Source organism: Larimichthys crocea, chromosome XVIII, assembly GCF_000972845.2.
Source record: "Larimichthys crocea isolate SSNF chromosome XVIII, L_crocea_2.0, whole genome shotgun sequence".
In the NCBI taxonomy this organism is placed as follows: Eukaryota; Metazoa; Chordata; class Actinopteri; family Sciaenidae; genus Larimichthys; species Larimichthys crocea.
Window position 1 is genome coordinate 5,064,080 of NC_040028.1, and position 22,333 is coordinate 5,086,412.

At 42.5% G+C, this 22,333-nt stretch overlaps 1 protein-coding gene across 2 annotated transcripts in view; it reads left to right on the forward strand.

The window, feature by feature from the left end:
- itprid2 (ITPR interacting domain containing 2) overlaps positions 1 to 22,333 on the forward strand; it is a 38,010-nt gene that overhangs the window by 12,369 nt on the left and 3,308 nt on the right. Inside the window, exons 7-21 of one of the 2 annotated variants that reach the window (XM_019275580.2) lie at positions 3,985 to 4,021; positions 4,126 to 4,221; positions 6,132 to 6,279; positions 6,711 to 6,771; positions 13,966 to 14,073; positions 15,317 to 15,683; positions 15,949 to 16,168; positions 16,722 to 16,764; positions 17,264 to 17,346; positions 17,676 to 19,604; positions 20,482 to 20,541; positions 20,832 to 20,956; positions 21,060 to 21,174; positions 21,380 to 21,445; positions 21,537 to 21,860. In XM_019275580.2, the coding sequence (XP_019131125.2) occupies positions 3,985 to 4,021; positions 4,126 to 4,221; positions 6,132 to 6,279; positions 6,711 to 6,771; positions 13,966 to 14,073; positions 15,317 to 15,683; positions 15,949 to 16,168; positions 16,722 to 16,764; positions 17,264 to 17,346; positions 17,676 to 19,604; positions 20,482 to 20,541; positions 20,832 to 20,956; positions 21,060 to 21,174; positions 21,380 to 21,445; positions 21,537 to 21,860 (3,782 nt within the window). The remainder of the gene's footprint in view (positions 1 to 3,984; positions 4,022 to 4,125; positions 4,222 to 6,131; positions 6,280 to 6,710; positions 6,772 to 13,965; positions 14,074 to 15,316; positions 15,684 to 15,948; positions 16,169 to 16,721; positions 16,765 to 17,263; positions 17,347 to 17,675; positions 19,605 to 20,481; positions 20,542 to 20,831; positions 20,957 to 21,059; positions 21,175 to 21,379; positions 21,446 to 21,536; positions 21,861 to 22,333) is intronic. The other variant, XM_019275582.2, reaches the window with a different exon arrangement.

The following is a 22,333-nucleotide window of genomic DNA, read 5'->3' on the forward strand; positions in this document are numbered from 1 at the left end:
TCTCCGATCTGCTGTGAATACACCAGTAATGGCCGTGAGAGCCTGAGGGTCTATGTGTTGTTGAGCGAACAATATGCTGTAATGACTTCAACACTGACATGCTCTGTGTGTGTGGGCTGAATAGATGTTGATGAGCTGATGCTGAGAGGTCAGAGGAGGTCAGAGATATCCTGTTCAGGAAAAACCCCAACTGAACAGGACTCTAGTGTTATTATAGTTACTGTTGACCATCAACAGCTGCTCTTTACCTTCACTTCAATCTAATGCTAATTACAGCCAATCGGTTTCATGATTTACAAGTCATTCCATCTTTGAGACACATTTCAACCCTGAATTTGTCAGTTAGTTCATCTCTTGCTAACGTTAAAATATCTCACCCACCTTGCTCTGGGAAAGTTTGTTTAGTCCTGCACTAACCACAACTTACTGGGAAGGGCTGAGTTGTGCTGGCAAGTTCCAAAAAATGTATGGCACTTGACGAGAAATGATTCAAGTCAAACGTGCTGTAGATACACACTAACACACACACACAGTCTCATGCAGGGGGTGAGACGAGTGGTTCATGATGGATGATGACATCCTCCTCTCTTCCATTTCCTCTACAGAGTCTAGGGGACAGTCAAGGACAGAGCTTATAGTCATGCATCTGTGGATCTTATCTTCTAGATAAGAGTTATTTTTTAATATAAATCTTTAATATTGTCACAGACCTATAGCACGTGTATCATATTTTCATCCTCCGCTCAGGATTTTATTCCTGAGCTGTGTGTAAATTTGAGATTTTCACATCACAGAAGATCATAAAAGACCCTGAGAATTCCCATGTAGGTTTGACTGAGGAGTTAAGTCTAGGACAGCTGCTCAGTGTTTGGACTGTAATATGACTGAGCAGATGCCATGAATAATGTATATTGGTATATTGTTTGGTTTAGAAAATTGACTGTGAATAAAGATGGACAACACGACAGCAGACGTGTTAGCCTCTGTGAGGGTACACGTCAAATACATTTCTCCCCAAACATGGTTTCTGTTATCTTAGGAAGGTATTATCATGTGACGTTTGTTCAAGTGTTTCTAATAAGTGTGTTTTTATTTAGTTATTTGATGCTATAATAAGGGGGTTTCAGGTCATGATTGACAGTTGAGACGCGCTTGCGATGTACTGATGTACTGTACTCCAACCTCGATCATTACTGGGCAGACTCTGGCTCAGACAGTGTCACCAGCACAAGATGGCGGTTGCCATCTCCAAGATAGCTTGGCTTCATTTTTGTAGTCGGAGGAAGTGGAGGCAAACACCAAACTCTGGTGAGGTGCTGTTTTGCAGAAATAAGCACTTTGTGGTTAGATGCTGACATATCATCACATTATGCTGTTGATGCTGCAAACATTATTTCCACATGCAGGACTGAACCTGCATCTGATGACCTGTATTTGAGTGTCTCTAAACTCTAAATTCTGTGTCATGTTTGTTCCTTGCAGCCTTTCTCCATTTCATATATTCACATATTTTATTGTTACAGCCTTTTAAGTTAAGTGCCTCTGTCTACTTCTTGTCATTAGCTCTCACCACATGTTGTGTAATTATGTTGAGAACGACATTTGTCTGAAGTAGCTTTTAGCCTCATTGGTGCAGAAGACTTGTGAGATGTCATGTATGAACAGATCCTAATGGGCTGTAATGATGTCAAATGTAATGAGGACAGGAGGTGAGGGGATTAAAGTGTTAAAGCATGAATTGGATGGAAGTGAATGAGTTGATTAAAGGATTCAGGTTGAATAGGGTTCAAGTGAATTCGTGTAAGGAGCTGAGCTACCGTCTTGTTCAGCTACTCTCTAATCCAGTTTTCCAAAACACAGCAGATTTCAAGGAAGCGGAGAAATTCCACTGAACTTAAGTGGAAAAGGGAGAGTGAGGCACTGAGACTGGCAGTGGCAGGGCGACAGGTCCCAACAGGTTCCCTCTGAATTGAAAAACAGTCACACCTCCAGCCAGAGACGACTTTCAGTGCTCTGACAGGATGAAAGTTAACTGACGACAGATAACTGTCCATTATGTCAACTGAAACAACTGTCACTGCTAAAGCCAGCTGGCCAGTGAAGCTATCGTTAGCTGAATGAGTTTGAAGACACTGTCTCTGACTCTGTCACACTTATAGTGTAGTTAGCTGGTCCTAATATAAGTATGAAAACTCTTATTGCGTTCTAACCACTCACTGAAGCTCAAAATGTGTGGCTCCGGCCTCCGCCATGTTGGTAGTCCTGCTTCTTCCATCTCCCGGCTAATCTAAAAATGCTTAGCTCACACACTTCATATATTTTATATGCTCATTACATCATATTTTCAAAGAGCATGATTTGTTTGTAATGTTCGTGACTTCAAATCCTACCGGGAGCGTTTCAGAAGCATTTAGCCCTCATGACTTTGTTTACCTGCTCATATTTGCTCATTTTCCTGGTTTATGTGCTTCAAAATGTTCTTCTGCATGTGTAAATATGCTTCTACATGTGTAAATATGCTTATATATGTCTTTTGTCTGTTTTACCGCCAGCTCGAGTTGCTCAGTGTAAACTGACGCGGACTGCTCGCGGCATCTGTCAAAAATAGAACATCCATGTATTTCATGCGGAGCTGAGTGGAGGCCCGCTTCTGGGACACTTCTGAACCAGACCGCGTGGAGTCTGTGGCGTTTGAAACATTAAACTAGCATGGTCGCATTTCACTGTGGCGACCGCGGCATACATGCAACGTGGTGCGTCTGCGCCCGGTCGAATTTGGGGTGACTCTTTTGCTCTTATGTTTTTGTTTCAGACAAATGCAAAGTATTAGAGGCACACCACTTTAACATCCAAAGTTTGACAGGCCAATTGCACTTAGTTACGGTTGCTAACCTGATTGGAAAATCAATGAAGCAATATTACATGAGAGGGTGAGCTACAACGTCATTATTGGCACGACAGTGATTCTCCGTAAGTGTCACTGAAATATCAAATGCTAAAGCTCACCGTCAAATGTAATATTGCCATAATACAACAACTATCAACTTAAATAAAATATATAATCAAAAGATTTTCATGTTTTGGAGCAGTTTGTTCTCAAAATAAACCGCACATATAAACACTAAACTGCTTTGCTAGATCAGTCTTGTGTAGTGATTAAGATATCTGCTGAATAAAATCTTTTTTCCATGGACAGACTCCTAAGTCTGTGAACATCACATGTATTTTTAAGCTAATAAGCTAATTTTAAGCCATGTCAGTGACTCACCGGCACAGCTGATGGAGGATGATCCAAAGATTTCCAGTAACTCCACAGCGTTGTGAAGTCCAAAAGTCAAAATGAGCTGAAAAAAGATTGATGTAATCATTTCCAAAATTAACATGTTTTTATCTAATGAAATCTTCCTCTTCGGTCCATATTAGTCGACCTTTAGTCAACATTTTCTCCATGCTCACTGAATTGTTTGACGCGCTGCACACAAACGAGGTACACGCCTGTATTAACGAGGCGGCCTACAGCTCCATAAAATCCAGAATAATTATTGAAAAAAATGAAATTCCGATGTATTACTTTATTAAAGTTGACCTTCAGTGTATTTATACAGATTTATTTACATGTTATATATTTTCAGGAGGTGACAGTGTGGAAAATGCAAAATAATGACAACCAATCAGATTGCTTGGTCAGAACTACTTGTTGTTTAATGTTGTTTAGTGTACGGTCAGTTCAATCTGATTATGGGTATGTTGTTTTGTTCCAGAAAAGAATCAATTTGAAGTAGTTTGCTTGTAGTGGTCGTAGTCTGGGGGAAATTGTGACTCTTTTCTGATGTGTATTGACAAAATGATTCATCAGTCAATCAGAAAAAAATAATCACAGATAAATGAATGATTAGAATAATAATTAGTCACAGACGATTATATGCTGCTTTCCTTCAACGTGATCCTTTTACTGATTGAAGTAATATATCTTTTTCTCTGCAGCGAACCATCTTCACTCCAAGAATAAAACTGAATCCTGGTGAGTTCCCTTTTATTTGATTCACTTCATTCACTCAGTAGTCAGTCAATAGTTCTTTCAATAGTTCCAGCTGGTTGATAACTCGGCGCCTCCTCTGTGTGTAGTTTTGGTCTTCCTGCGGATCAGAAGAGGAGTCGGTATAAAGAAAGAGGAAGAAGTATGAACTCCACAGGATCAGGGAAGAGCAGCACTGTGTCCAGGTCAGTTCACCTCGATAGTCTTCAGTAAGACAGAGGTTTCCGCAGGAAGGATGAGAGGATGTCAGGTAGAGAGGAGCGGAGACACAGAGGACTGTTATTAATTCATTTCAAACCAACTGAATCACATTTCAAGCAACGTATTTGTACCCAAACAAAACCTTTTTATAGCCGGAGCTCCAAACCAAGAGTTCCCAAGATAAAGTCTGGTGAGGAACAACATGATAAAAGAAAGTGAGATTTCACCAACTTGTCATATTATTTTAGTAATAGCAAATTAATATTTTATTTCCCCAGTGTATTTATATAGCAGTTTTACTCATAGTGGTGGAGCTAGCCATCACTAGGCTTGTTTTATGTTACCTCGATACACACTAGGATTTCACAGGAAACAATGTATGCGTTACTGTAATTGCATGTAATTTGATGATATTGATATCAGCCACACTGTTTACTCCCCTACAGCTGTATCAAAGCTGTGTTTAATTAATGCTAATGCTAACACAACAGTTACTGTGGTTTCTTAGTCAAAGGGAACATTTGTCACCTAGGTTAGCACTGACTGCGGTCATTCGTCAGAAATGCATCTGCAAAACATGACACAGTCGCATGGCCATTTGTTTGGCAACAGATCAGTTTAAAATAGACTGCACACCTCCAGCTCCTCAGCAAGCTGACCACCATGCAGTACAATCATATATGTTCATGTTCACACACACTGCAACGTTCTAGTAGAAATCCATAAAAGCAAACCCTAACCCTAACCAACTAGATACGACCATTGATATGGACCTCAAAACTACAGTCATAGGTAGTCATGGCTTCATTTGACAAGCATATATACGTATAGAAAGATGTCAAATTGTTTATGGTTAGTACTGAAGCTTCTTACATGTTGCCTACAACAGTTAAAAAAAATAAAAAACCAGACTCAGTGCAATTTGACTGGTTTTAATTCTGATAACAGCTCACAGTGTCGTCATTAAAGCAGGTGTAATCAATAAACTCATTAAATATTCATCTTTAAGGGATTATTGTTGATCTGATCTGTATGTGGTGGAGTGTTTTGGAAAGCTGATTGGTTGGTGGTGGTGGGTCAGAGCAGGGGGCGTGGCTAATGGTGCCAGGCTTTGGGCAGTGTTCCAACTGTTGGAGGTCTACAGAATGGGCTATGGGTGGTGCATTATGCGTAATACATCCTGTTGGCTGATACAAGGTTCGAGAGACTCAAATTTTTGCAGCAGATTGAAGGATTTGTCAGGTTTGAAAGTCAACAGAGCTTCATGGAGCCACTTGAGCTCCCTTTTAAAGGATGTGTTTTCTAAATTCAGTTGGCCTTATGAACCGTAAAGTAGTTATTACTTGCCTCACGTAAGTTTCAGAATTTTTGAATAGATCTTTGCACAGAAGGAGGGCTGTGGTTTTGTCCACCATGGCTAGCTCTGGAATTATTTTGCTGAATTAGAAAAATAGCTGACAATAGTGGCTGGTTTTCTGCGAAAGGCTGCTGCAAAATGAGCTCCAATGGGGTCGTTTTAGGCTACAGCTGATGCTTTGCTGCTGGTCCGGTTTTATCCTGTCTCAACCTCCTCCAGGCGTGGCTGTTGAAAAGCTTGGGATGGACAGCTCACTAACTACCTCACTAACTAAATGAATTAACCAACTACCTCATTAACAGACTAAACCACTAAAAGAAAGCTGTGTATGAAAAGTATTAACTGGCTGTCTGTGTCTTCGTAGTGTTTCAGAGTTGTTGGAGCAGTCACAGGAGCACCCAGTGGAGAACCTCCTTACGCTGCGGTTAGACTAACTAAACTAACCAGCAGACTAACGCACCAGCTAACTAACTGACTATCCGACTTTTATACTGACTGACTGGCTGACTGTGTGTGTGTGTGTGTGTGTGTCTTCAGTGTGTCAGAGCTGCTGGACCTGTACGAGGAGGACCCTGAGGAAGTCCTCTTAAATCTTGGTTTTGGTCGAGAAGAACCTGACCTAGCCTCGAAGGTTCCCTCCAGATTCATCAACAGCGCTTCCTCGGCCCGAGGCATCGACATCAAGGTACTAAAATACTCCTACACAACTTCACAGTCCAGTTTAATTATCCATTTTTAGTCCATCACCACTTAAAGAACCAGTAATAAGGATTACAAAAAACCTTTAAAGGAAAAAAAAACATTAAAAAGGTTCTTCAAAGCACCAACAATGCTGCAAATGTGACTTAAAGAACTTTTATTTTTGCATTCAGTTTCTCAAAGAACCATAAACAGCAAAAAAGGGTTCATAAGGATAAAAAGGCTCTCTATATAACTCAAAATGCTTCAGAGCACTTGTAAAGAACCAATGTTTCAGTCGGCTGAAAAAACACCAAACTCCCTTCAAAAATAGTTTGTTTTATCCATCAGAAGACACCAGATTTACTTGTGTCAAGTCTTGCACTTGCACACTGTCACTGTTTTATAATGACATCACTTCCTGTGGTTCACCTGCAGGTCTACCTGGGAGCTCAGATGCAACGTATGGAACTGGAGAACCCCAACTACGCCCTGACTAGTATGTACCCCCTACACTGCTCTAGTTTTTATAACCGTACAGTCTGTACCCTCGGCTGTGTGTTGAGCTCTGGCAGTTTAAGGAGAACACCTCAGAGCTGCCGATGGAGGTGAAGCACAGCGAGTGATAAGAAGCTGAGAAGTTGTGCAAATGTAGTCAGAGGAAGTGAAGCTCAAAAACTGTGTGTGTCCTGTTCCAGCTATTATTGTGGTGTTTTGTGGGGTCCGTCAGCTCTTTAAGCTGTTCTGCCAACTGCCTGGATAACACCGCCAGCAGGGACAAAGATCTGTTTGTCCCAGACACACTCACACACACACACACACACACACACCACACACACACAGACCTGCTCTGCTCTAACATCCTAGCCTCTTTTTGTTTTCAACCTCGTGTTTGTATGAAGGTACTGGCTCCCTAATTAAAGACACACACACACATGCATGCCCACACACACACACACACACACACACACACACACAGCTGATTCTCTTCTTCTTGACAGTTTAACTGTCTTGGTGCTTTAAAAGAAAAAAGGCCAAACCAAAGATCCTCTGTACATGACAGGATGAGTCACTCTGCTGAAGCTGAGAGTACTGCAAAGTTTTTTCTTTAGATTTTTTTTTAGCATTTGTGCCTTTATTTGGTATTTTTGAGGAGCAGTTGAAGAGGGACATGAAAGTACGGGAGAGGGGAAGAGAGCAACAAAGGCTTGGAATCGAAAACCCGTGCTGCTTGATTTTGCACTTTGATATCATCAGTGCTCCCAGTTTGTTTGAAATGAGGCCTAAATGAGACTGAGCGGTCTAAACATTTGCATGTCAACATGAAATGTTTTTTTATGCTGTCCGGTGTATCAGATTTATAATTTTGCCTCAATGCTCCAGTTTTACATGTCTTATTGTTCTTTGACGGCCTGACCATTTTTCCATTTGTTCAGTTTCTGATTTTTGCCAGCTGTAGTAAATACATGTAAAAAGGGGCATACAATTATGCAGATAATTAAGTTATTATGTTAACCTTATGTTAACAAGGTTAACATGCTGATGTTTAGCAGGTATTTACAATGTTTACCCTGCTAACATTTGCTAATTATCGGACAGCAGAGGGTACAGTTGAGGCTTTTAACTGCTTGTTAGAATTTTAATCTGATGATGGCGTCAGGATGAAAAGTTCCAACTCAGCCTGAGCAGGATGTGAATGTCTAATGGAAAGCGTACAAAGGTTTTGGGCCCACGAATGTCTCAACAAGACTTAGTAAAAGGTAAATGGACTGTATTTATTTATGCAAATTGTTAAGTTAGTAAAATAATTTGCATCCTTCACAACCCAGATGATGTTTACATGGTTGATCTGGAATCAGAGCACAATGCAGTTGCAGCTGCTGGGGGAGGATGTGTGACTTTGAAAAGGTGTTGTGGTTGTGGTACTCAAGTTGTGGGATCTGACAGAATAAACATTTCTTAAAGAGAAGCTGCAGTGACAAGAGCATTTTAAGTGAACTGCTCCTTTAACAGTCTCTGCTCGGTCTGTGGTTCCTGGAAGCTTTCTTCTTTTCCAGAACATTCTCATACTGTTCCATCGGTTCCCTGGATCCCAGACACACGCACACGCTTTTGTGTGTGTGTGTGTGTGTGTGTGTGTGTTGTTGTTTATTATGTAAGCCCTGTTCTCACCATCAGAACGAATCTCTTGGGATGAAGAGAGAAAAAAGAGGGACTACGTGTCGTTTTCTCTTACTCCTCACTTCCTGTTTTATGATCCTCAGAATGAGTATTAGTGTGGAGTCAGCAGTCAGCAGGAAACACATTCACAGTGTTACTATCATCACACACGGCTGCTGAAATAAGAGGTTCGTGTTTCATAGTCCAGATGTGGTGGAAATATCTGACTATATAACAGACTGGTTTCATTTTTTGGCAGCAGAAAGTTTTATCAAATAGCTCCATATTTCCACATCTAGCGGACAGACAAACACAATCATCTCATTGGAGTTGGGTATATCTGCCTGAAGTCCAACATTCACAAGCTCCAGTTTGTCTCCACCGACTCCTGAGAAAAATATGTGGCTCTATAGCTATTGAATGTTCATTGTAGTCACCAGCTAGTCCCTAATTGTGTCTGTCGTAACGGCAATAAAACGAATGGACAGTCTAAGCTCGACGTGACCTGTAGCTGTTTTGAAGCTCAAAATATGTGGTGCTGGCAATCACCATCTTGGCAGTCCTGCTTCTGCTGCCTTCTGGCTAATTTAAAAATTGGCAAAGACGTGGATCATGGTCGGACCTGAGGCAGGTTGAATGACGTCTGGTTGCTGAAACAAGCCAGCTGTAATGACACCTTTAATTACCTTTAATTTATTTATTTAACTGTCAATCAAAGCGTCCACGCTGTTAATTTTGCATAACTTTAAGTCTTGATATAATTTGAACAGGTGAGTTGTATATCAATTCACCCTCAGTACAGTTGTCATGAACAGGGAAATTAGCTATAGAGACCAAAACAGTTTTTTGTACCAGGCTGTAAACATGTTTATTTCTGCTGTGAAGTTGGACATTTTAACATAGTGGCTGACGGAGACTGACTTGTTCTGTAGCCAGCATCAAGTGGACGTTTGGGGAAGTGCAGTTTTTGGCACTTCCGCATTGGCTTCTTTTCCCAGCCACGGAGTATACTGCTTGATCTCTCTGCTGTTTGGTGCTGGGAGCATAATATACACTGGGTTTATCAGAGCGCAGAGAAAACTGTACAGTAAATGTGCAATAGAAACAAACAAGGAGCTAAAAGAGGCTCAAAAGCTCCATAGAGCTACAGCATTATTGTTAATTCACTGTGTGATACTATGGGCAACAACTTGATTATTATTATCATTAATTTTTTTTGCCTTTATTTGTTCACATTTTTCCAAATTTCACCATGGAAAGGTTGATGAATAAGCTGTGATAGTGTACGGACTGATAGAGACGACTTTCACTGTGACACTGAAGAAATCATTCTGGAGCTATAAGGAATCCTAAAGGATTTATGGACATTTATTCACGATGAACATCAGAGATAATTATATGTGTAATGTTGAATTTGTGTATCATGTTGCCACTGCTGCTCCGACTGCAAACTGCGGGCCAAAGTACAATAACTAACTTCCTGTTTACGAACACCAGCATGCATCTGACGCCTTCATTTTTAAACAAAGTTACACTTTTAATCTTAATCTTCCAGAGACAATCGTCTTTCAGTGTGTCATCTAATATGAAATAAGAATGAACAGAAAATGAGTCTGTAGATTTTCACATCACAGCAGTGTTAGAGGTCAGGGTGAGGTCAGAGTGCAGACCTGTGCTGTATTACAGGTGATGACATTAGTGAGTTTTGTGGTTTTTACAGAGCAATGGAGAAAAGACAGAAGTCTGCATTTCATAACAGGCTGACAAGTATTTAGACTGCAAGGGATGGAGAGATGATGGGTGGAGGGACAAATGCGGAAGGAAGGAATGTGTGCAATTCATCATCCTGTCAGAGATTAGAATGGCAGCTCGACTTACACAACCTTAGAAGACGACGGGAGGAGTGGCTCTGACGTGTGTTCTGCCCTGACATTTCTGCAGTTTTAATCCAAACTATTATTTTTTTTTTTATCAAACATAGGTAGGAACCACAGTGCAGTGATATACGCATCTAACGCACTTGTTCATTCATTCACTCCCTTCGATAAGATAACATTTCAAATGTTTGGGATTTCTAGGAGTTAAGACACCTACATTAAAAACGATAAAGAGAAACTGAACAAAGTATTGCAAATTTCAATTGAAGATATCAAGTTCAACCTCCTGGAGAGAGTCTTAGCAGATATTTTATCGCACAGGTTCAGCAGTCTCATCACTCAGGGTCCTCCAGTTAGTGACAATATTTGGGACGAAAATTGGGATATACTACATTCAACAGCTGCAAATATTAAAAGAAAACACCTGTTTGGTTTAACTTTCTGTGATTCTTTTTTTTTTCTCTTGTTTTGGGGTGTCGATTAGTTCAGTTGGTAGAGCAATCCGCCCAATGTACGAAGGAAGGCTCAGCAGCGGTCCAGGGTTTGAATCCGACCTGCGGCCCTTTGCTGCATGTCTGTCCCCATCTCTCTCTCCCCACATTCCTGTCACTCGTCAGCTGTCTGTCAAAATAAAGCTTGAAAAATCTTTATTTAATATTTATTTAAAAGATTTAAGATGGATCACTGGGTAATTTTATCAAGCAATGATACAAGCAATATCAAAATGATTACAGTATTGTAGTAATTATAGCAATTATACATTTTTGCTGTTCGATTTCGGGCACAACCTCTGACTTTGAAGTTACCGATGCCATTTCTAGAGGATGATCCTTGTTGGTTTAATATGGTTTAAAAAAGAGCATAGATGAGTCTAAATGATCTCATAAAATGGGTGTTTTGGATACCATGAAAAAGATATTTAAACCGGGTCAGACAAAGAAGACCGCTGCCTTGCTGCTGCTGCTGCTGCATGTTGACAGTCTTTCAAAGTTTGACTGATTAAGACTGCCATTTATTACACTTAAAGAACGGTGCAAGGCCCACTTTACAGAGAACTTAATTTGCTTCCATCAGGATAGAGGTGACTTGTACAGACATAGGAGGTATTTTATTCTACTGGCTGTTACTTTCTCTAGATAGTTTTGGAACTGGCTGTATGATACTGGTGAAGTTTAATGATGTTTTACGATAACTACAATCTCACAGGTTCACAGTGTGAAATTTATCTATTGAAATAATGTGTCAGACTGCGTGATATGACTTTTAAGGCTGAAGGTCAGATAGTGGGAAGAATATCTGGTGAGCTAAAGTGCTACATGTCTGAATATGCAAGCAGAGACACATCATCTGTCATCTATCTAACTCATGTTCTGATGCAAAAACGGCTGACACTGGTTATTGCAAATGTCCATTTCCATTGGTTGGAAGAACAATCAACCAATCAGAGCTTTGTAGGTGGGATCAGGAATGTAGACATCATCTTCCTAAACAACTAGCTACTCTGGCTATTTGGCTACATCCATGGCTGGATGGACCTGTTATGGGGCCCCAGGGCAAAAATTTGCTGTTGGGCCCACAGTTACCCCCACTTCCTGCTTGTAGGCGCTATGTGATCCCAGTGCAACCAGTACTTCTGGAATAATAGGAAAGGCAAGGCAAGTTTATTTGTATAGCACAATTCGTACTATTCGTACAAATAACTCCGCTCCTCCAAGTAGGACCTGGACCATTCTAAGACTGTTCTACGGAGTCCTGCCCATGTTTCCAATCTGTTCAGCGGTGTGCTGTGATCCACAGTGTCAAACACAGCACTGAGATCCAGCAGGACCAGAACAGAATAATAAGAGCTGTTTCTGTACTGTGGTGAGCTCGAAAACCTGATTGAAGTTTTTCAAACAGTCCACTGGAGTTCAAGAAATTACTGAGTTGATTAAAAACCACTTTCTCAACAATCTTGGTTATAAAAGGAAGATTTGAGACAGGTCTGTAGTTGGTTAACTTGGAAGTATTTAGTGTTCGCTTTTTTAAGAGTGGCTTGATGGCAGCTACTTTTAGGGATTTAGGAAACGTGCCTGATTGAAGTGAGCAATTTATTATTTGCTGCAGATCTGTTTGGACAGATTTTACAATAGCTTTAAAAAAGTCAGATGGCATTGTGTCAAGACAGCATGTCGATGATTTAAGATGCTGAACTGTTTCTTCTACAATTTTTTTGGATCAACTGTATTAAATTCTGACATCACAGTTGATTCATTCCTAGGCGGTTTTATGGATTGCGTCATTTTGTCATTTTGTAGATTTCTGTTGATATTTAACCTTTATAGATTTGATTTTTTTCATCTGAAAAGTGACCAAATTCATTGCATTTTTCTTTTTAAGAGAGTTCTGAAACTAACGCCATAGGGCCCTGAGATTTTTTCTGGTGAAGATTATTTATATCAGTATTGCAGTCTGTACCCGGCGCATCAGTCAGACTCACAGATATGATGATTCAAAGGAGGTGGGGGGGCTTGGTGACTTTTAGTCGAGGGTTGTTTCCGAAGTGGAATAGGTGGGGCTGGACGATGTGGTAGGTTAAGTGGAGAAAATAGGGGATTTTGGCGTGGTGTTAGTTGGAATCCCATATTGACAAGACTCTGTGGGGAGTCCAGACTGAATGGAGCGAGTTGGGGGCTGGGTGGAGTCTGGGGGAGTGGAGGTTGGGTGTCCCCTGTTGGGGCTGGGGGACACTCCACTTGTTGGGGTGAGAATAATGATGATGCCGGTTCTTTCTGGGTCTGCTGTCCTCCCTGTTCAGTCCTAATCTCAGCGCCCTCACCAGAGTGCCGCCTTATCTGTTGTTTTGGATTGCCTTGCCTTTGGTCCTTGGCAGTGGCTGCTGGTGTCTGACGCAGAAAATTAAAAATATTGGAGCTTAGCAGCTGTATTACTGATTTGTTAAGGCAAAATCCATCTGCCTTAAAGAGGTGCCCGCTTTTCCAAAAGATGTTGAAATTGTCAATAAAGTTTATTGATTGAGTAGCACGTGTATCTTTGAGCCATCTGTTTAGCATCATCAGCCTGCTGAATCTCTTATCTCCTCGCCGAACTGTTGGTAGAGGTCCTGTTTTAATACCTCTGATTGTTGCTTCACAACATCAATGGCTCCTGTGTGTATGATCAGAGATTTAACTGTTGGATGCTCAGTAGCGTTCTTCAGGATCTTCTTTGAGATATCAGACACCATATCTTTGGTAAAACAGAGTACTTTGGTGTTTTTCTTGCTGCAAAAGCGTTTTATCTCACCCACAGCTCCGTCACCCACTATCAGAGTTTCAGGCCCAGTTGTTAGCTCTTTCTGTGGCCTTTTAGCATATGATTTAGCTTCATACCTTTCTCTTGTGCTGGAAGATGAGCTTTCTTTTGGGGAGTCAGGATTTTGGGAAAGTGGAGCAAATCTGTTCTCTAGTAGAATCCCTGTGTCTTGGGGCAATTTGCTCTTTGTTTTTGTTGTACTTCCAGCCAATGGTTGTTTTCTCCTTGGTAGCGGGGTTGAAGATGAATTCCTGTTTGATGGCAGTGCAGGCCACTTGAATGAAAGTGATCTTCATTAGGCATATTTATCATGTAAGCGGTGTGTCATAGAGCTCTACAACATATGTCTCTGTCTCCCTCAGGTCGTTTCCGTCAGATTGAGGTCTTGACAACAGTAGCTAACGAGTTCTTCCAGCTCTACAGTCAAGTTTCTGGTCAACCTGTCCAACGCATCAGCTCCAAGGACCAAGGTAACCATGGCAACCACACCAGGTTCACTAAAGATCAACTTTTCTGTATTTTAGATTTAAGCAGAACCAAACAGCTACAGACTCATACTGTTTTTTATGTTGACTGTTAAATAGAAAAAATAAACTTTTGATAAAATGTGACAAGTATACAACAACCAATCCAAAAAGGTTTGGACGGATGCTGTTAAAAAAAGAAAAGAAAAACAACGCAATGATTTGCAAATCTTTTTTAACCTGCATTCAACTTAATACAAGGACAAGATATTTAATGTTCAAACTGATAAACTTAAATGTTTTTTGTAAATATACACTCATTCTGAATTTGATGCCTGCAACACCTGTGATAACAGGTGGGAACGGGCGATAACTTTTTATATTGCTATTTAACCAGATTTCCTAATGCCAGCACCCATTTACTCTCATTCACTGTCTGTGTCACTCAGCGCCAGTCCTGGCCACATTTGCGCCCTGGGCGAGCGAACACACATTGCCCATAGCTAAGACCGGCCCTGGTGTCACTCAACCACTGCTCGTTCTCTCTTTCTCAAACCATTAGACACAAATCAAATTAAACTTTTTCGTGTCACTATTTTGCAGCCTAAATTGTGAGTTAGACTCAGATTTAGAAGCTGGGTACATGAATTAAACAAAGAGAGAACACAACAGAGTTTTGTCCATGAATCCACTTGGATAGTCTCAGTTTTAGAGACATTTCAGGCTGACTGATTTGACTGTCTCATTGGTGGCCATAGTTTGCCAAAACAAACTAACTCCACTTAAATAAATTGGAAAAACCTGCATTTTCGCCGCAGTGCTGGATTTGATCTGAATGCAGCCTCAGGCAGCAGTGTAATAAAAACTGTAGACTGTATAAAGGATATTACTAGATGGTCTCAGGAATGCAAAGAGAAAGAGAGATATCAACAACATCCGCTGACTTCTCTGGTCCCAAGCCAGAGAATTTTTGGAAATTGTGGATATTGTGTCCTTTGGGCTAAATTCTTCCACAGATATTTTGGTGTGGTTTCTTATTTACAGTGTAGTCTCTTAAAATAAGTTTTTGTTGCCAAACTCTATTTTAGTTGGCTCTGGTTTTGTCAATGATATTCTGACAGTGACATCCGAATAACCTTTCACCATGGACAAAGGTAGTTAATTAATATACTTTTGTCAGTTTATGTTCACAAAATAATCAATAGGTTTGACTGACGTGGGTGTGTTTTATTCTGATCTGTTTGCCCAGTTTGTCCCTCAGGAGGTGAAGTAGGAGAAGCAGGGGGTGGTGAGCCTCCTCCTCTAAAGAAGAGCAACTCGGCTCTGAACGTTGCCAAACTTCTTAAGAAATCCATCAGCAAACACAACCTAAATGCGGCGGCTGCTGAGTCGCCTCAAGCACACACGCCTAACCAACCCACACATCCGAATGTACACGCACCCTCTGATTACACAAACACCAACGGTCACGTACACACCAGCCCAGAGCCGAACGGATGCAATACTGACCCCGACCAGGTGGAGACAGTCAGCCAGAAACACAACCGCAAGAAAGACAGCTGTTCCCTGGCAACGGTTACCGAGGAAACCAACGGGGATGGAGAGACAGATGACAGGTACGTCCAGACAGACCAGTAACACCATCTAATGTTAGCTAGCTAATATTTAACCTGTTTGCAGTCATTTCGTTTTCTCATATTTATCATATTCATTTTCTCTTTTGTGTCACTATCCTTTAATTCCCTCTGCTATTTAATGCTAATTAATTTATTGTAAGAAGATGTAAACAAACAGTTTTTGTCTGTTCAGCATCTGTTTGATCAGAGGTGGGTCAAATGTAGAAATGAACTGAACTGAATTTAACGTCTCACCTCCCATCAGTGCTGAACAGTGCAGCACCGGACCAACTGCCAATGAAGAGCATCAGCCGGCATCTACTGACTTTCAGTCAACCAATCAGAAAACAAAGGAGGGAACCCAGGTGGTTAAAGAGGAGGAGAAGAACCTGACCTCAACCCCAGAGAAAACTCCTCCCATCCTGGCCCCGCCCCAGCTGGCCCAACTTCGCACCGAAAACACAGACTCTTTCGACATGGAGGAGGTACGGTGTTCTTCTGGATTCTCCTGGGTTCTTCCAACAAAGGGCTCTCTAACTTTGTCCCACGCAGAGGAAGTGTGACGTTCTCCTGGGTTACACTGGTGTTAATTTAACCATTCCTGATCATTTAAATCAGGGGTGCCCAAACTGTTCCACAAAGGGCCGGTGTGGCTGCAGGTTTTCCTTCCAACCAACCAAGAGCACACAGTTTGACCAATCAACTCTCTGAAGACTGAGATCAGTTGATTAAATGAGTCAAGTCTGGTGTGCTGTTGTTTGGTTGGAAGGAAAACCTGCAGCCACACCGGCCCTTTGTGGAACAGTTTGGGCAACCCTGATTTAAATCATCGTCCACATTGAGGAATTTGTAATGTTCTCCCCGAGAGATCAAACCATTTCTAGGGGAAGATGCTTATGTTGAAACCAAAAAAGCTCACAGTAAAAATCATGGCCTTGATTAGTCATTATGGGTATGGTTAATTGACTGGCCCGTTAGTAAAAGGCCTCAGGGTGTTTTTAGCTGTAAAATTCACTCACACTGTTGTTTGTTGTTCAGATTCAAGACGAGGCTCTGCCACACAGAACTTCCGGACCATCAGGTGAGTTCACCTCTGATGACTTCTTACACTAACAAGAGTTTAAACAGAGGTGATGTCTACATTCAGTGCTGCTCAGCAAATAGCATTGCATGTCTTTGAGGTTAACCCATGTGATAATACATTTCCTTCCTCATAAAACAGCTGCATGTTAACTCATTGATGGTCATCAATATCAATTTGTTCTATGTCATTTAAAAAACAGTATCAATTATGAGTCCTCCTTCCTTTATTTCGTGGTCATTTAGTGGAGACGGACCTTGGATCAAAATCTAGTGTGTCTGTTCTGACTCGCAATTTACACCGTAAAATATAAACACCCAACAGCTGCAGTGGATGAACATCTGCACAGGAGATCTTTGTTGTACTTTGCTGTTTCCTCTAGGATACCACATACAAGTGCAGTTTGACACGTCACGTAATTTGTTGGAGAAAATTGACTTTGCATGTATTCAGCTGGACAAACTACTGCAATAATCGCCATGTTTCATTGTATTTTCAGACCTGTTGAGGACGGTCAGTCAGCAGTCAGACAGCAGCGGTTTTGCTGAGGAGCCCTCCGCTGACTCCAACAGCTCTCTCAAGGTATGCGTGTGTTTTGTTGGACATTGCACTCTTTATCTCCGTTTAAATAACCAACTTTAAACTTGAAGTTATTTAAACTGAATCATATGATTCCAGTCAGAGCCTTTACTCACCAGGAAAAGAAACCTCCCTGCAGATGAATCACATGTGAATTGTAGGAAAATGATTTCACGGTGTGAAATGACACCTTGTAAAGCTGTCTGGGGCATCTAAAACATTCTGAACCATTAAATACTAACACTCTTTGCAGGTGATACTGTTCTTTATGTACTGTAGGATCTGAGTACTTCTTCATCACTGGTAATTATTTGTTCATTAATTGTGAATAGGTGCAGGAGAGTAGTGACAGCTGTGACAGCGAGACCACTGTGACATCACACCCTTCACAAGATATGGGCACGCCCCTTGCAGTGGACCAACCAGCGTTTGTTCTGCCAGAAGTCGCAGAGAAAGAGGCGGAGTCTAGTGCTGCTGCTGAGGGTGATGAGGAGAGTAGTCCCAAGGAAGAGAAGGAGCATGATGGGAGCTTGGAGCAGATTCCACAGTATATTGGCCACCAGTTCCTCTTTAACAAACCAATGGAAATGCAGCAGGATGAGGAGCAAGTTGAGAGTGGGGACCAGGCTGATCCTGATCCTGAACCAGAACCAGAACTCAGAGAGATTACCCAGAGTATGTCTGCTGTGGAACAAAAACCACAACCAGAATTAGAACACATGGAGAATCAATCTACTTCAAAACAAGACACTTCGATACAGACTGAAACCACCTCTGACACGGAGCCACCAACAGATGGCGTGGATGCTGAGGATGTGGCCCAAGAAGAGAAGGTATTCTTGGATTATTCTGGTTTAATTCGTCCCCCTGTTGCATCCTCTCCGGTTCTTGATGCTCTGAAACGAGCCAAACAGAACCAGATGGGCCGAGCAGGCCAGTGGGATGACCCCCAGTCAGGCAGTACATCCCCAGTCCCAGGGAGAGGACGAGGGCGAGGACAAGGACGAGGACGAGGGCGAGGCGACATCCCCCTGCAGAGGTCCTCCTCACTGCCCTCCTCATACCTCTCACCCTCTAGGGTCGTGTCCTCTGTCAGGATCCAGTTTGGACAAGGCCAGACGTCCTGCACTCAGCCCAGATACTCCTTCAAATACAGCCAGCAGGCTGAAGGGGACAAGGGAGAACAAGAGAAGGAGGAGGAGGAAGAAGAAGGACAAACCAACTGTCTGTCTACTCTTATCATAAACCCTGCCTCCTCGTCTAACTCTAACAAACAACCAAGGCTTCTCACAGAAGCTACACCTAAACCCATCCCACGCTACCTGATGCAGTCATCCCATTCTCTGAGGAGCTCTAGCCCTCCTCCTGATTGGTCACCTGGAGGCCATGCCCACCCCTGGATCACCCAGAGTGTACCCGATCTCTCCTCCAGTGCGCAGCAGCCAGGCCACTTCGACCAAAAGATGAACGCCAATAAGAACCAGCAAAGTTGGAAACCGGGGCAGATGATGTACCCTTGTCCTAACCCTAACCCTTACCCTACAGCTCAGTACCCCAGCCCCAGCCCCAATCCTAGTCCTGGCCCTAACCCCAACCCATACCCCTACACTCCGAACCCTCATCCACAGTATCCCTCTTCTCTCCAGCCATACACCAGTCTTCCTAACCTCCTCCACCTTCACAATCCCTCCATGATTCACGATTCTAGTCTCACCAGTCTCCACCAGCCTACAACTACCACAATCCCCCAACACAGCAACCTCTCCAACTTGTATCAGCACTCAACTTCCTCTGCTCCTCACCATGCCAATCTGGGAAACCTGCACCCAGGAACTCCAGTTATGCACCACCAGGTCTACAACCATCAATACAGTCATCACTCACCTTATCATGCTGCTCCTCATGGCTCACCTTACCTCAGTTATCATGGGTACAACCTGAACCCACACCTTCCGTTCCCATACCCCGTCACCCAGTATCTACCAGAACACAGCCTCCACCCAGGGCTTACTCCACCTGCTCCAGGCTTCCTCCCAGGCATGGCCTCAACCCTTGGCCCTGATCACAGCCTCCACCCAAGTTACAGCTTCCAATCGGGGCTCACTCCTCCTGCTCCAGGCTTCCTCCCAGGCATGCCCTCAACCCTTGGCCCTGGTCACAGCCCCTACCAGAGGCCCACTCCTCCTGCTCCATCCAGCACTGAGATGCAGCTGAGGAAAGTTCTGCATGACATCAGAGGAACCGTGAAGAGTCTTAGTCAGGTTAGTCCTCTTCAGTCCGTTCAGTCAGTTAGCTGTAGTCTGTTGTGGTTACAGTACTACTCCTGTTACTTAAATGAAAACTGTTGTATTACTGCTTTGGTTTTTAATTTTCATAGCTCTTGCAACACAAATGGGTCCAATGGGACAGGAAACACGAGCGGTTAGACGATCAGACAGGTTGTGAAAAAGCCAACTGTTTTGCCAGATTAGCTACCATTGTATTTTGAGGTAAAATTGTCAGTAACCATGTCTATAATGTTGCAAATAATCGGTCGTTAGAACCAGTAACTTCCAGTGGTTTTCCACTTGATGCCAGGAATAGGTCTGGATCCAAAAACTGTCTATCTCCTGTAAAATGAGGATTTGTTGTCTTACTGGGATTTGTATGGATTAAACAAATTAGCTACAATATGATATTAGTGAGCTTTAGAGGTGCTGGTAGGCAAATTTTATTACCGTTGGACACAGCCAAACTAAGTTAGCTGACTTCAGATAGTAGTTTCATTTAGTGTACACATGAAAAGGGTATCAATTGTCTCATTAAAGTCCCAGCAAGAGGGTACAGGTGGACAGTTTGGGTTGTAATTTTACCGTTTGCCTTTGTTTTGTCTTCTGAACACATTTCTATATAACTGCTCAAACTTGTTTCCCCCATTATACCTACTTTTATTGCGTATATTCTAAGCAGTACTATCTTTAGAAGTAGTTTTTAAGAAGTAGACCTCTACCTAGCTCAACTTAGACCTAGACCACTTCCTGTAGTTTAATGAATGGTATGTTTTAAATATAACATTTAACTAGGTTAGCAGTAACTAAATCTTCTGGCAGCTCGTTGTCTTCCAGTTCCTGTCCTGACATCACTTTCCTCTCCATCTAGAGCCGAGCTGACACTCCGGACGCCGTCAGTGAGCCCAGAGCAGCTATGCCCAGCGACCAGGTACCCATCTTCTTTTTGTGCAGCAAAACACGGCAATACTTTGTGTAGTTAAAGTGTATTTATTTTACTTCAGTAACGCATGTACATGCAGTCATGCAACATGCCTGAAGGCAGATATGTTTGCGTGATAACTGAGGAAAATATGACAACTTTGTAGGTATGTAATAAACTGACATGTTAACTTTGCATAACCTAATATTTACATAGTGTTAGTTTGCAGTGTGAGTACAGAGATGATGTTGTTGTCATGATCAGTACAGTGGGTTTCACTTTTGTTTCTCTGTGTTCAGTCTCTGGCAGAGTTTCAGCAGAAGAGGCGAAGTCTGAACTTGTTCCGCAGTCAGATGATGGACCTGGAGTTGTCTATCATCCACCAGCAGGCTCTGGTCTACAAACACCTGAGCCCTGCTGACAGGTGACTCCTAACAGCAAATACATACTGATTTTCACAGTAATCTTGACTGTGGTACAACGATACTAAACAAACTGTGTGTGTGTGTTTGTGTGTGTGTGCGCAGGCTGGAGTTGGAGCAACTTCAGTCTCTGAGGTCATCAGTCAGAGAGGAGCTGCGGGAGCTGGAACAACAGCTGGAAGACAGACTGATAGAGCTGACACATCACACACAACACCGGGTATATACACATACAGTACACACAAAATAGACAACACAGAATATACACACATACATGACATACAATGCACAACATACATTATAAGATATAAACACACAAGTTACTGCATAAAAGTGCCTGATGTGATATTTCAGGCTGAACAGATAAACATGACGTGATGTCATGATGTGTACTAACGCTGTCCATCCTGTCCTCTCTTCCTCAGGGTCTCCATCGAGACAACAGTTTCGACAGTCTGTCTACTGCCTCTGCACTGAGAGCCATGGAGCCGGTCAGCACACACACACACACGCTCACACGTGTCACATCGCTAATAAGCTCAACATTGTCCTGATGTAAAGTCTGTCACCCTGTCTGTCCAGGTGTCTGACCTTCTCAGAGAGCAGCTCCTCCTCCAATCAGAGATCAGCTACAGTGGTCACGCCCCCTCCACCAATCCTTCCTCCCGATCCTCCAGTCCAGTCAGAGGAGGAGACCGTGAGCAGAGTGGAGGAGTATACCGGACATCGATTAACATAACCCCCATTCCCCCGCGTCGACCCAACACGCATGCTGAGGAAGAGGAACGAGAGGAAGAGGAACAAGAGAGGGATGATGGAGGAGGAGGAGGAGGAGGAGGAATACCAGAGGAGGAGGGAGCATCAGGAGGAGTCAGAGTGGAGAACCTGCAGCAGCTGATCAGAGAGGTAACTGACTTCATACTGCTTCACTGGTTTAAGAACCCTTGTGTTTATTCTGTCAGTGTTAGATGAGAAGATTGACACCAGTCTCTTCTATCTGTGTTCAGTATGAAGCTAGAGCCAGAAGATGATGAGCTTAGCCAATATAGCCGTCAATATAACAGTCCCCCATAATTCAAAAATAATCACATTGTTTCAATCACATCACATCACATTTCAGATATTTTCAGCTATTCTTGGATAGCTATTCATGGTATTTTAGAGTTTCTTATTTCCTGAACCATAACGAGTTGTTAATGATTCATCCCGCACTCTGGGGCTTATATGCATCCAGTGAAAAACCAAGTTGTCTTGGCTAACAGCCATCTTAGCCTGGGATGCCAGGCAAGGAAACCACCTCAGTAAGTTACTGTATTCTCTTCCCAGACTGGCCACTGCTGGTTTCAGAGATTGTGTTCAACCGATCCGGCCATGTTCAC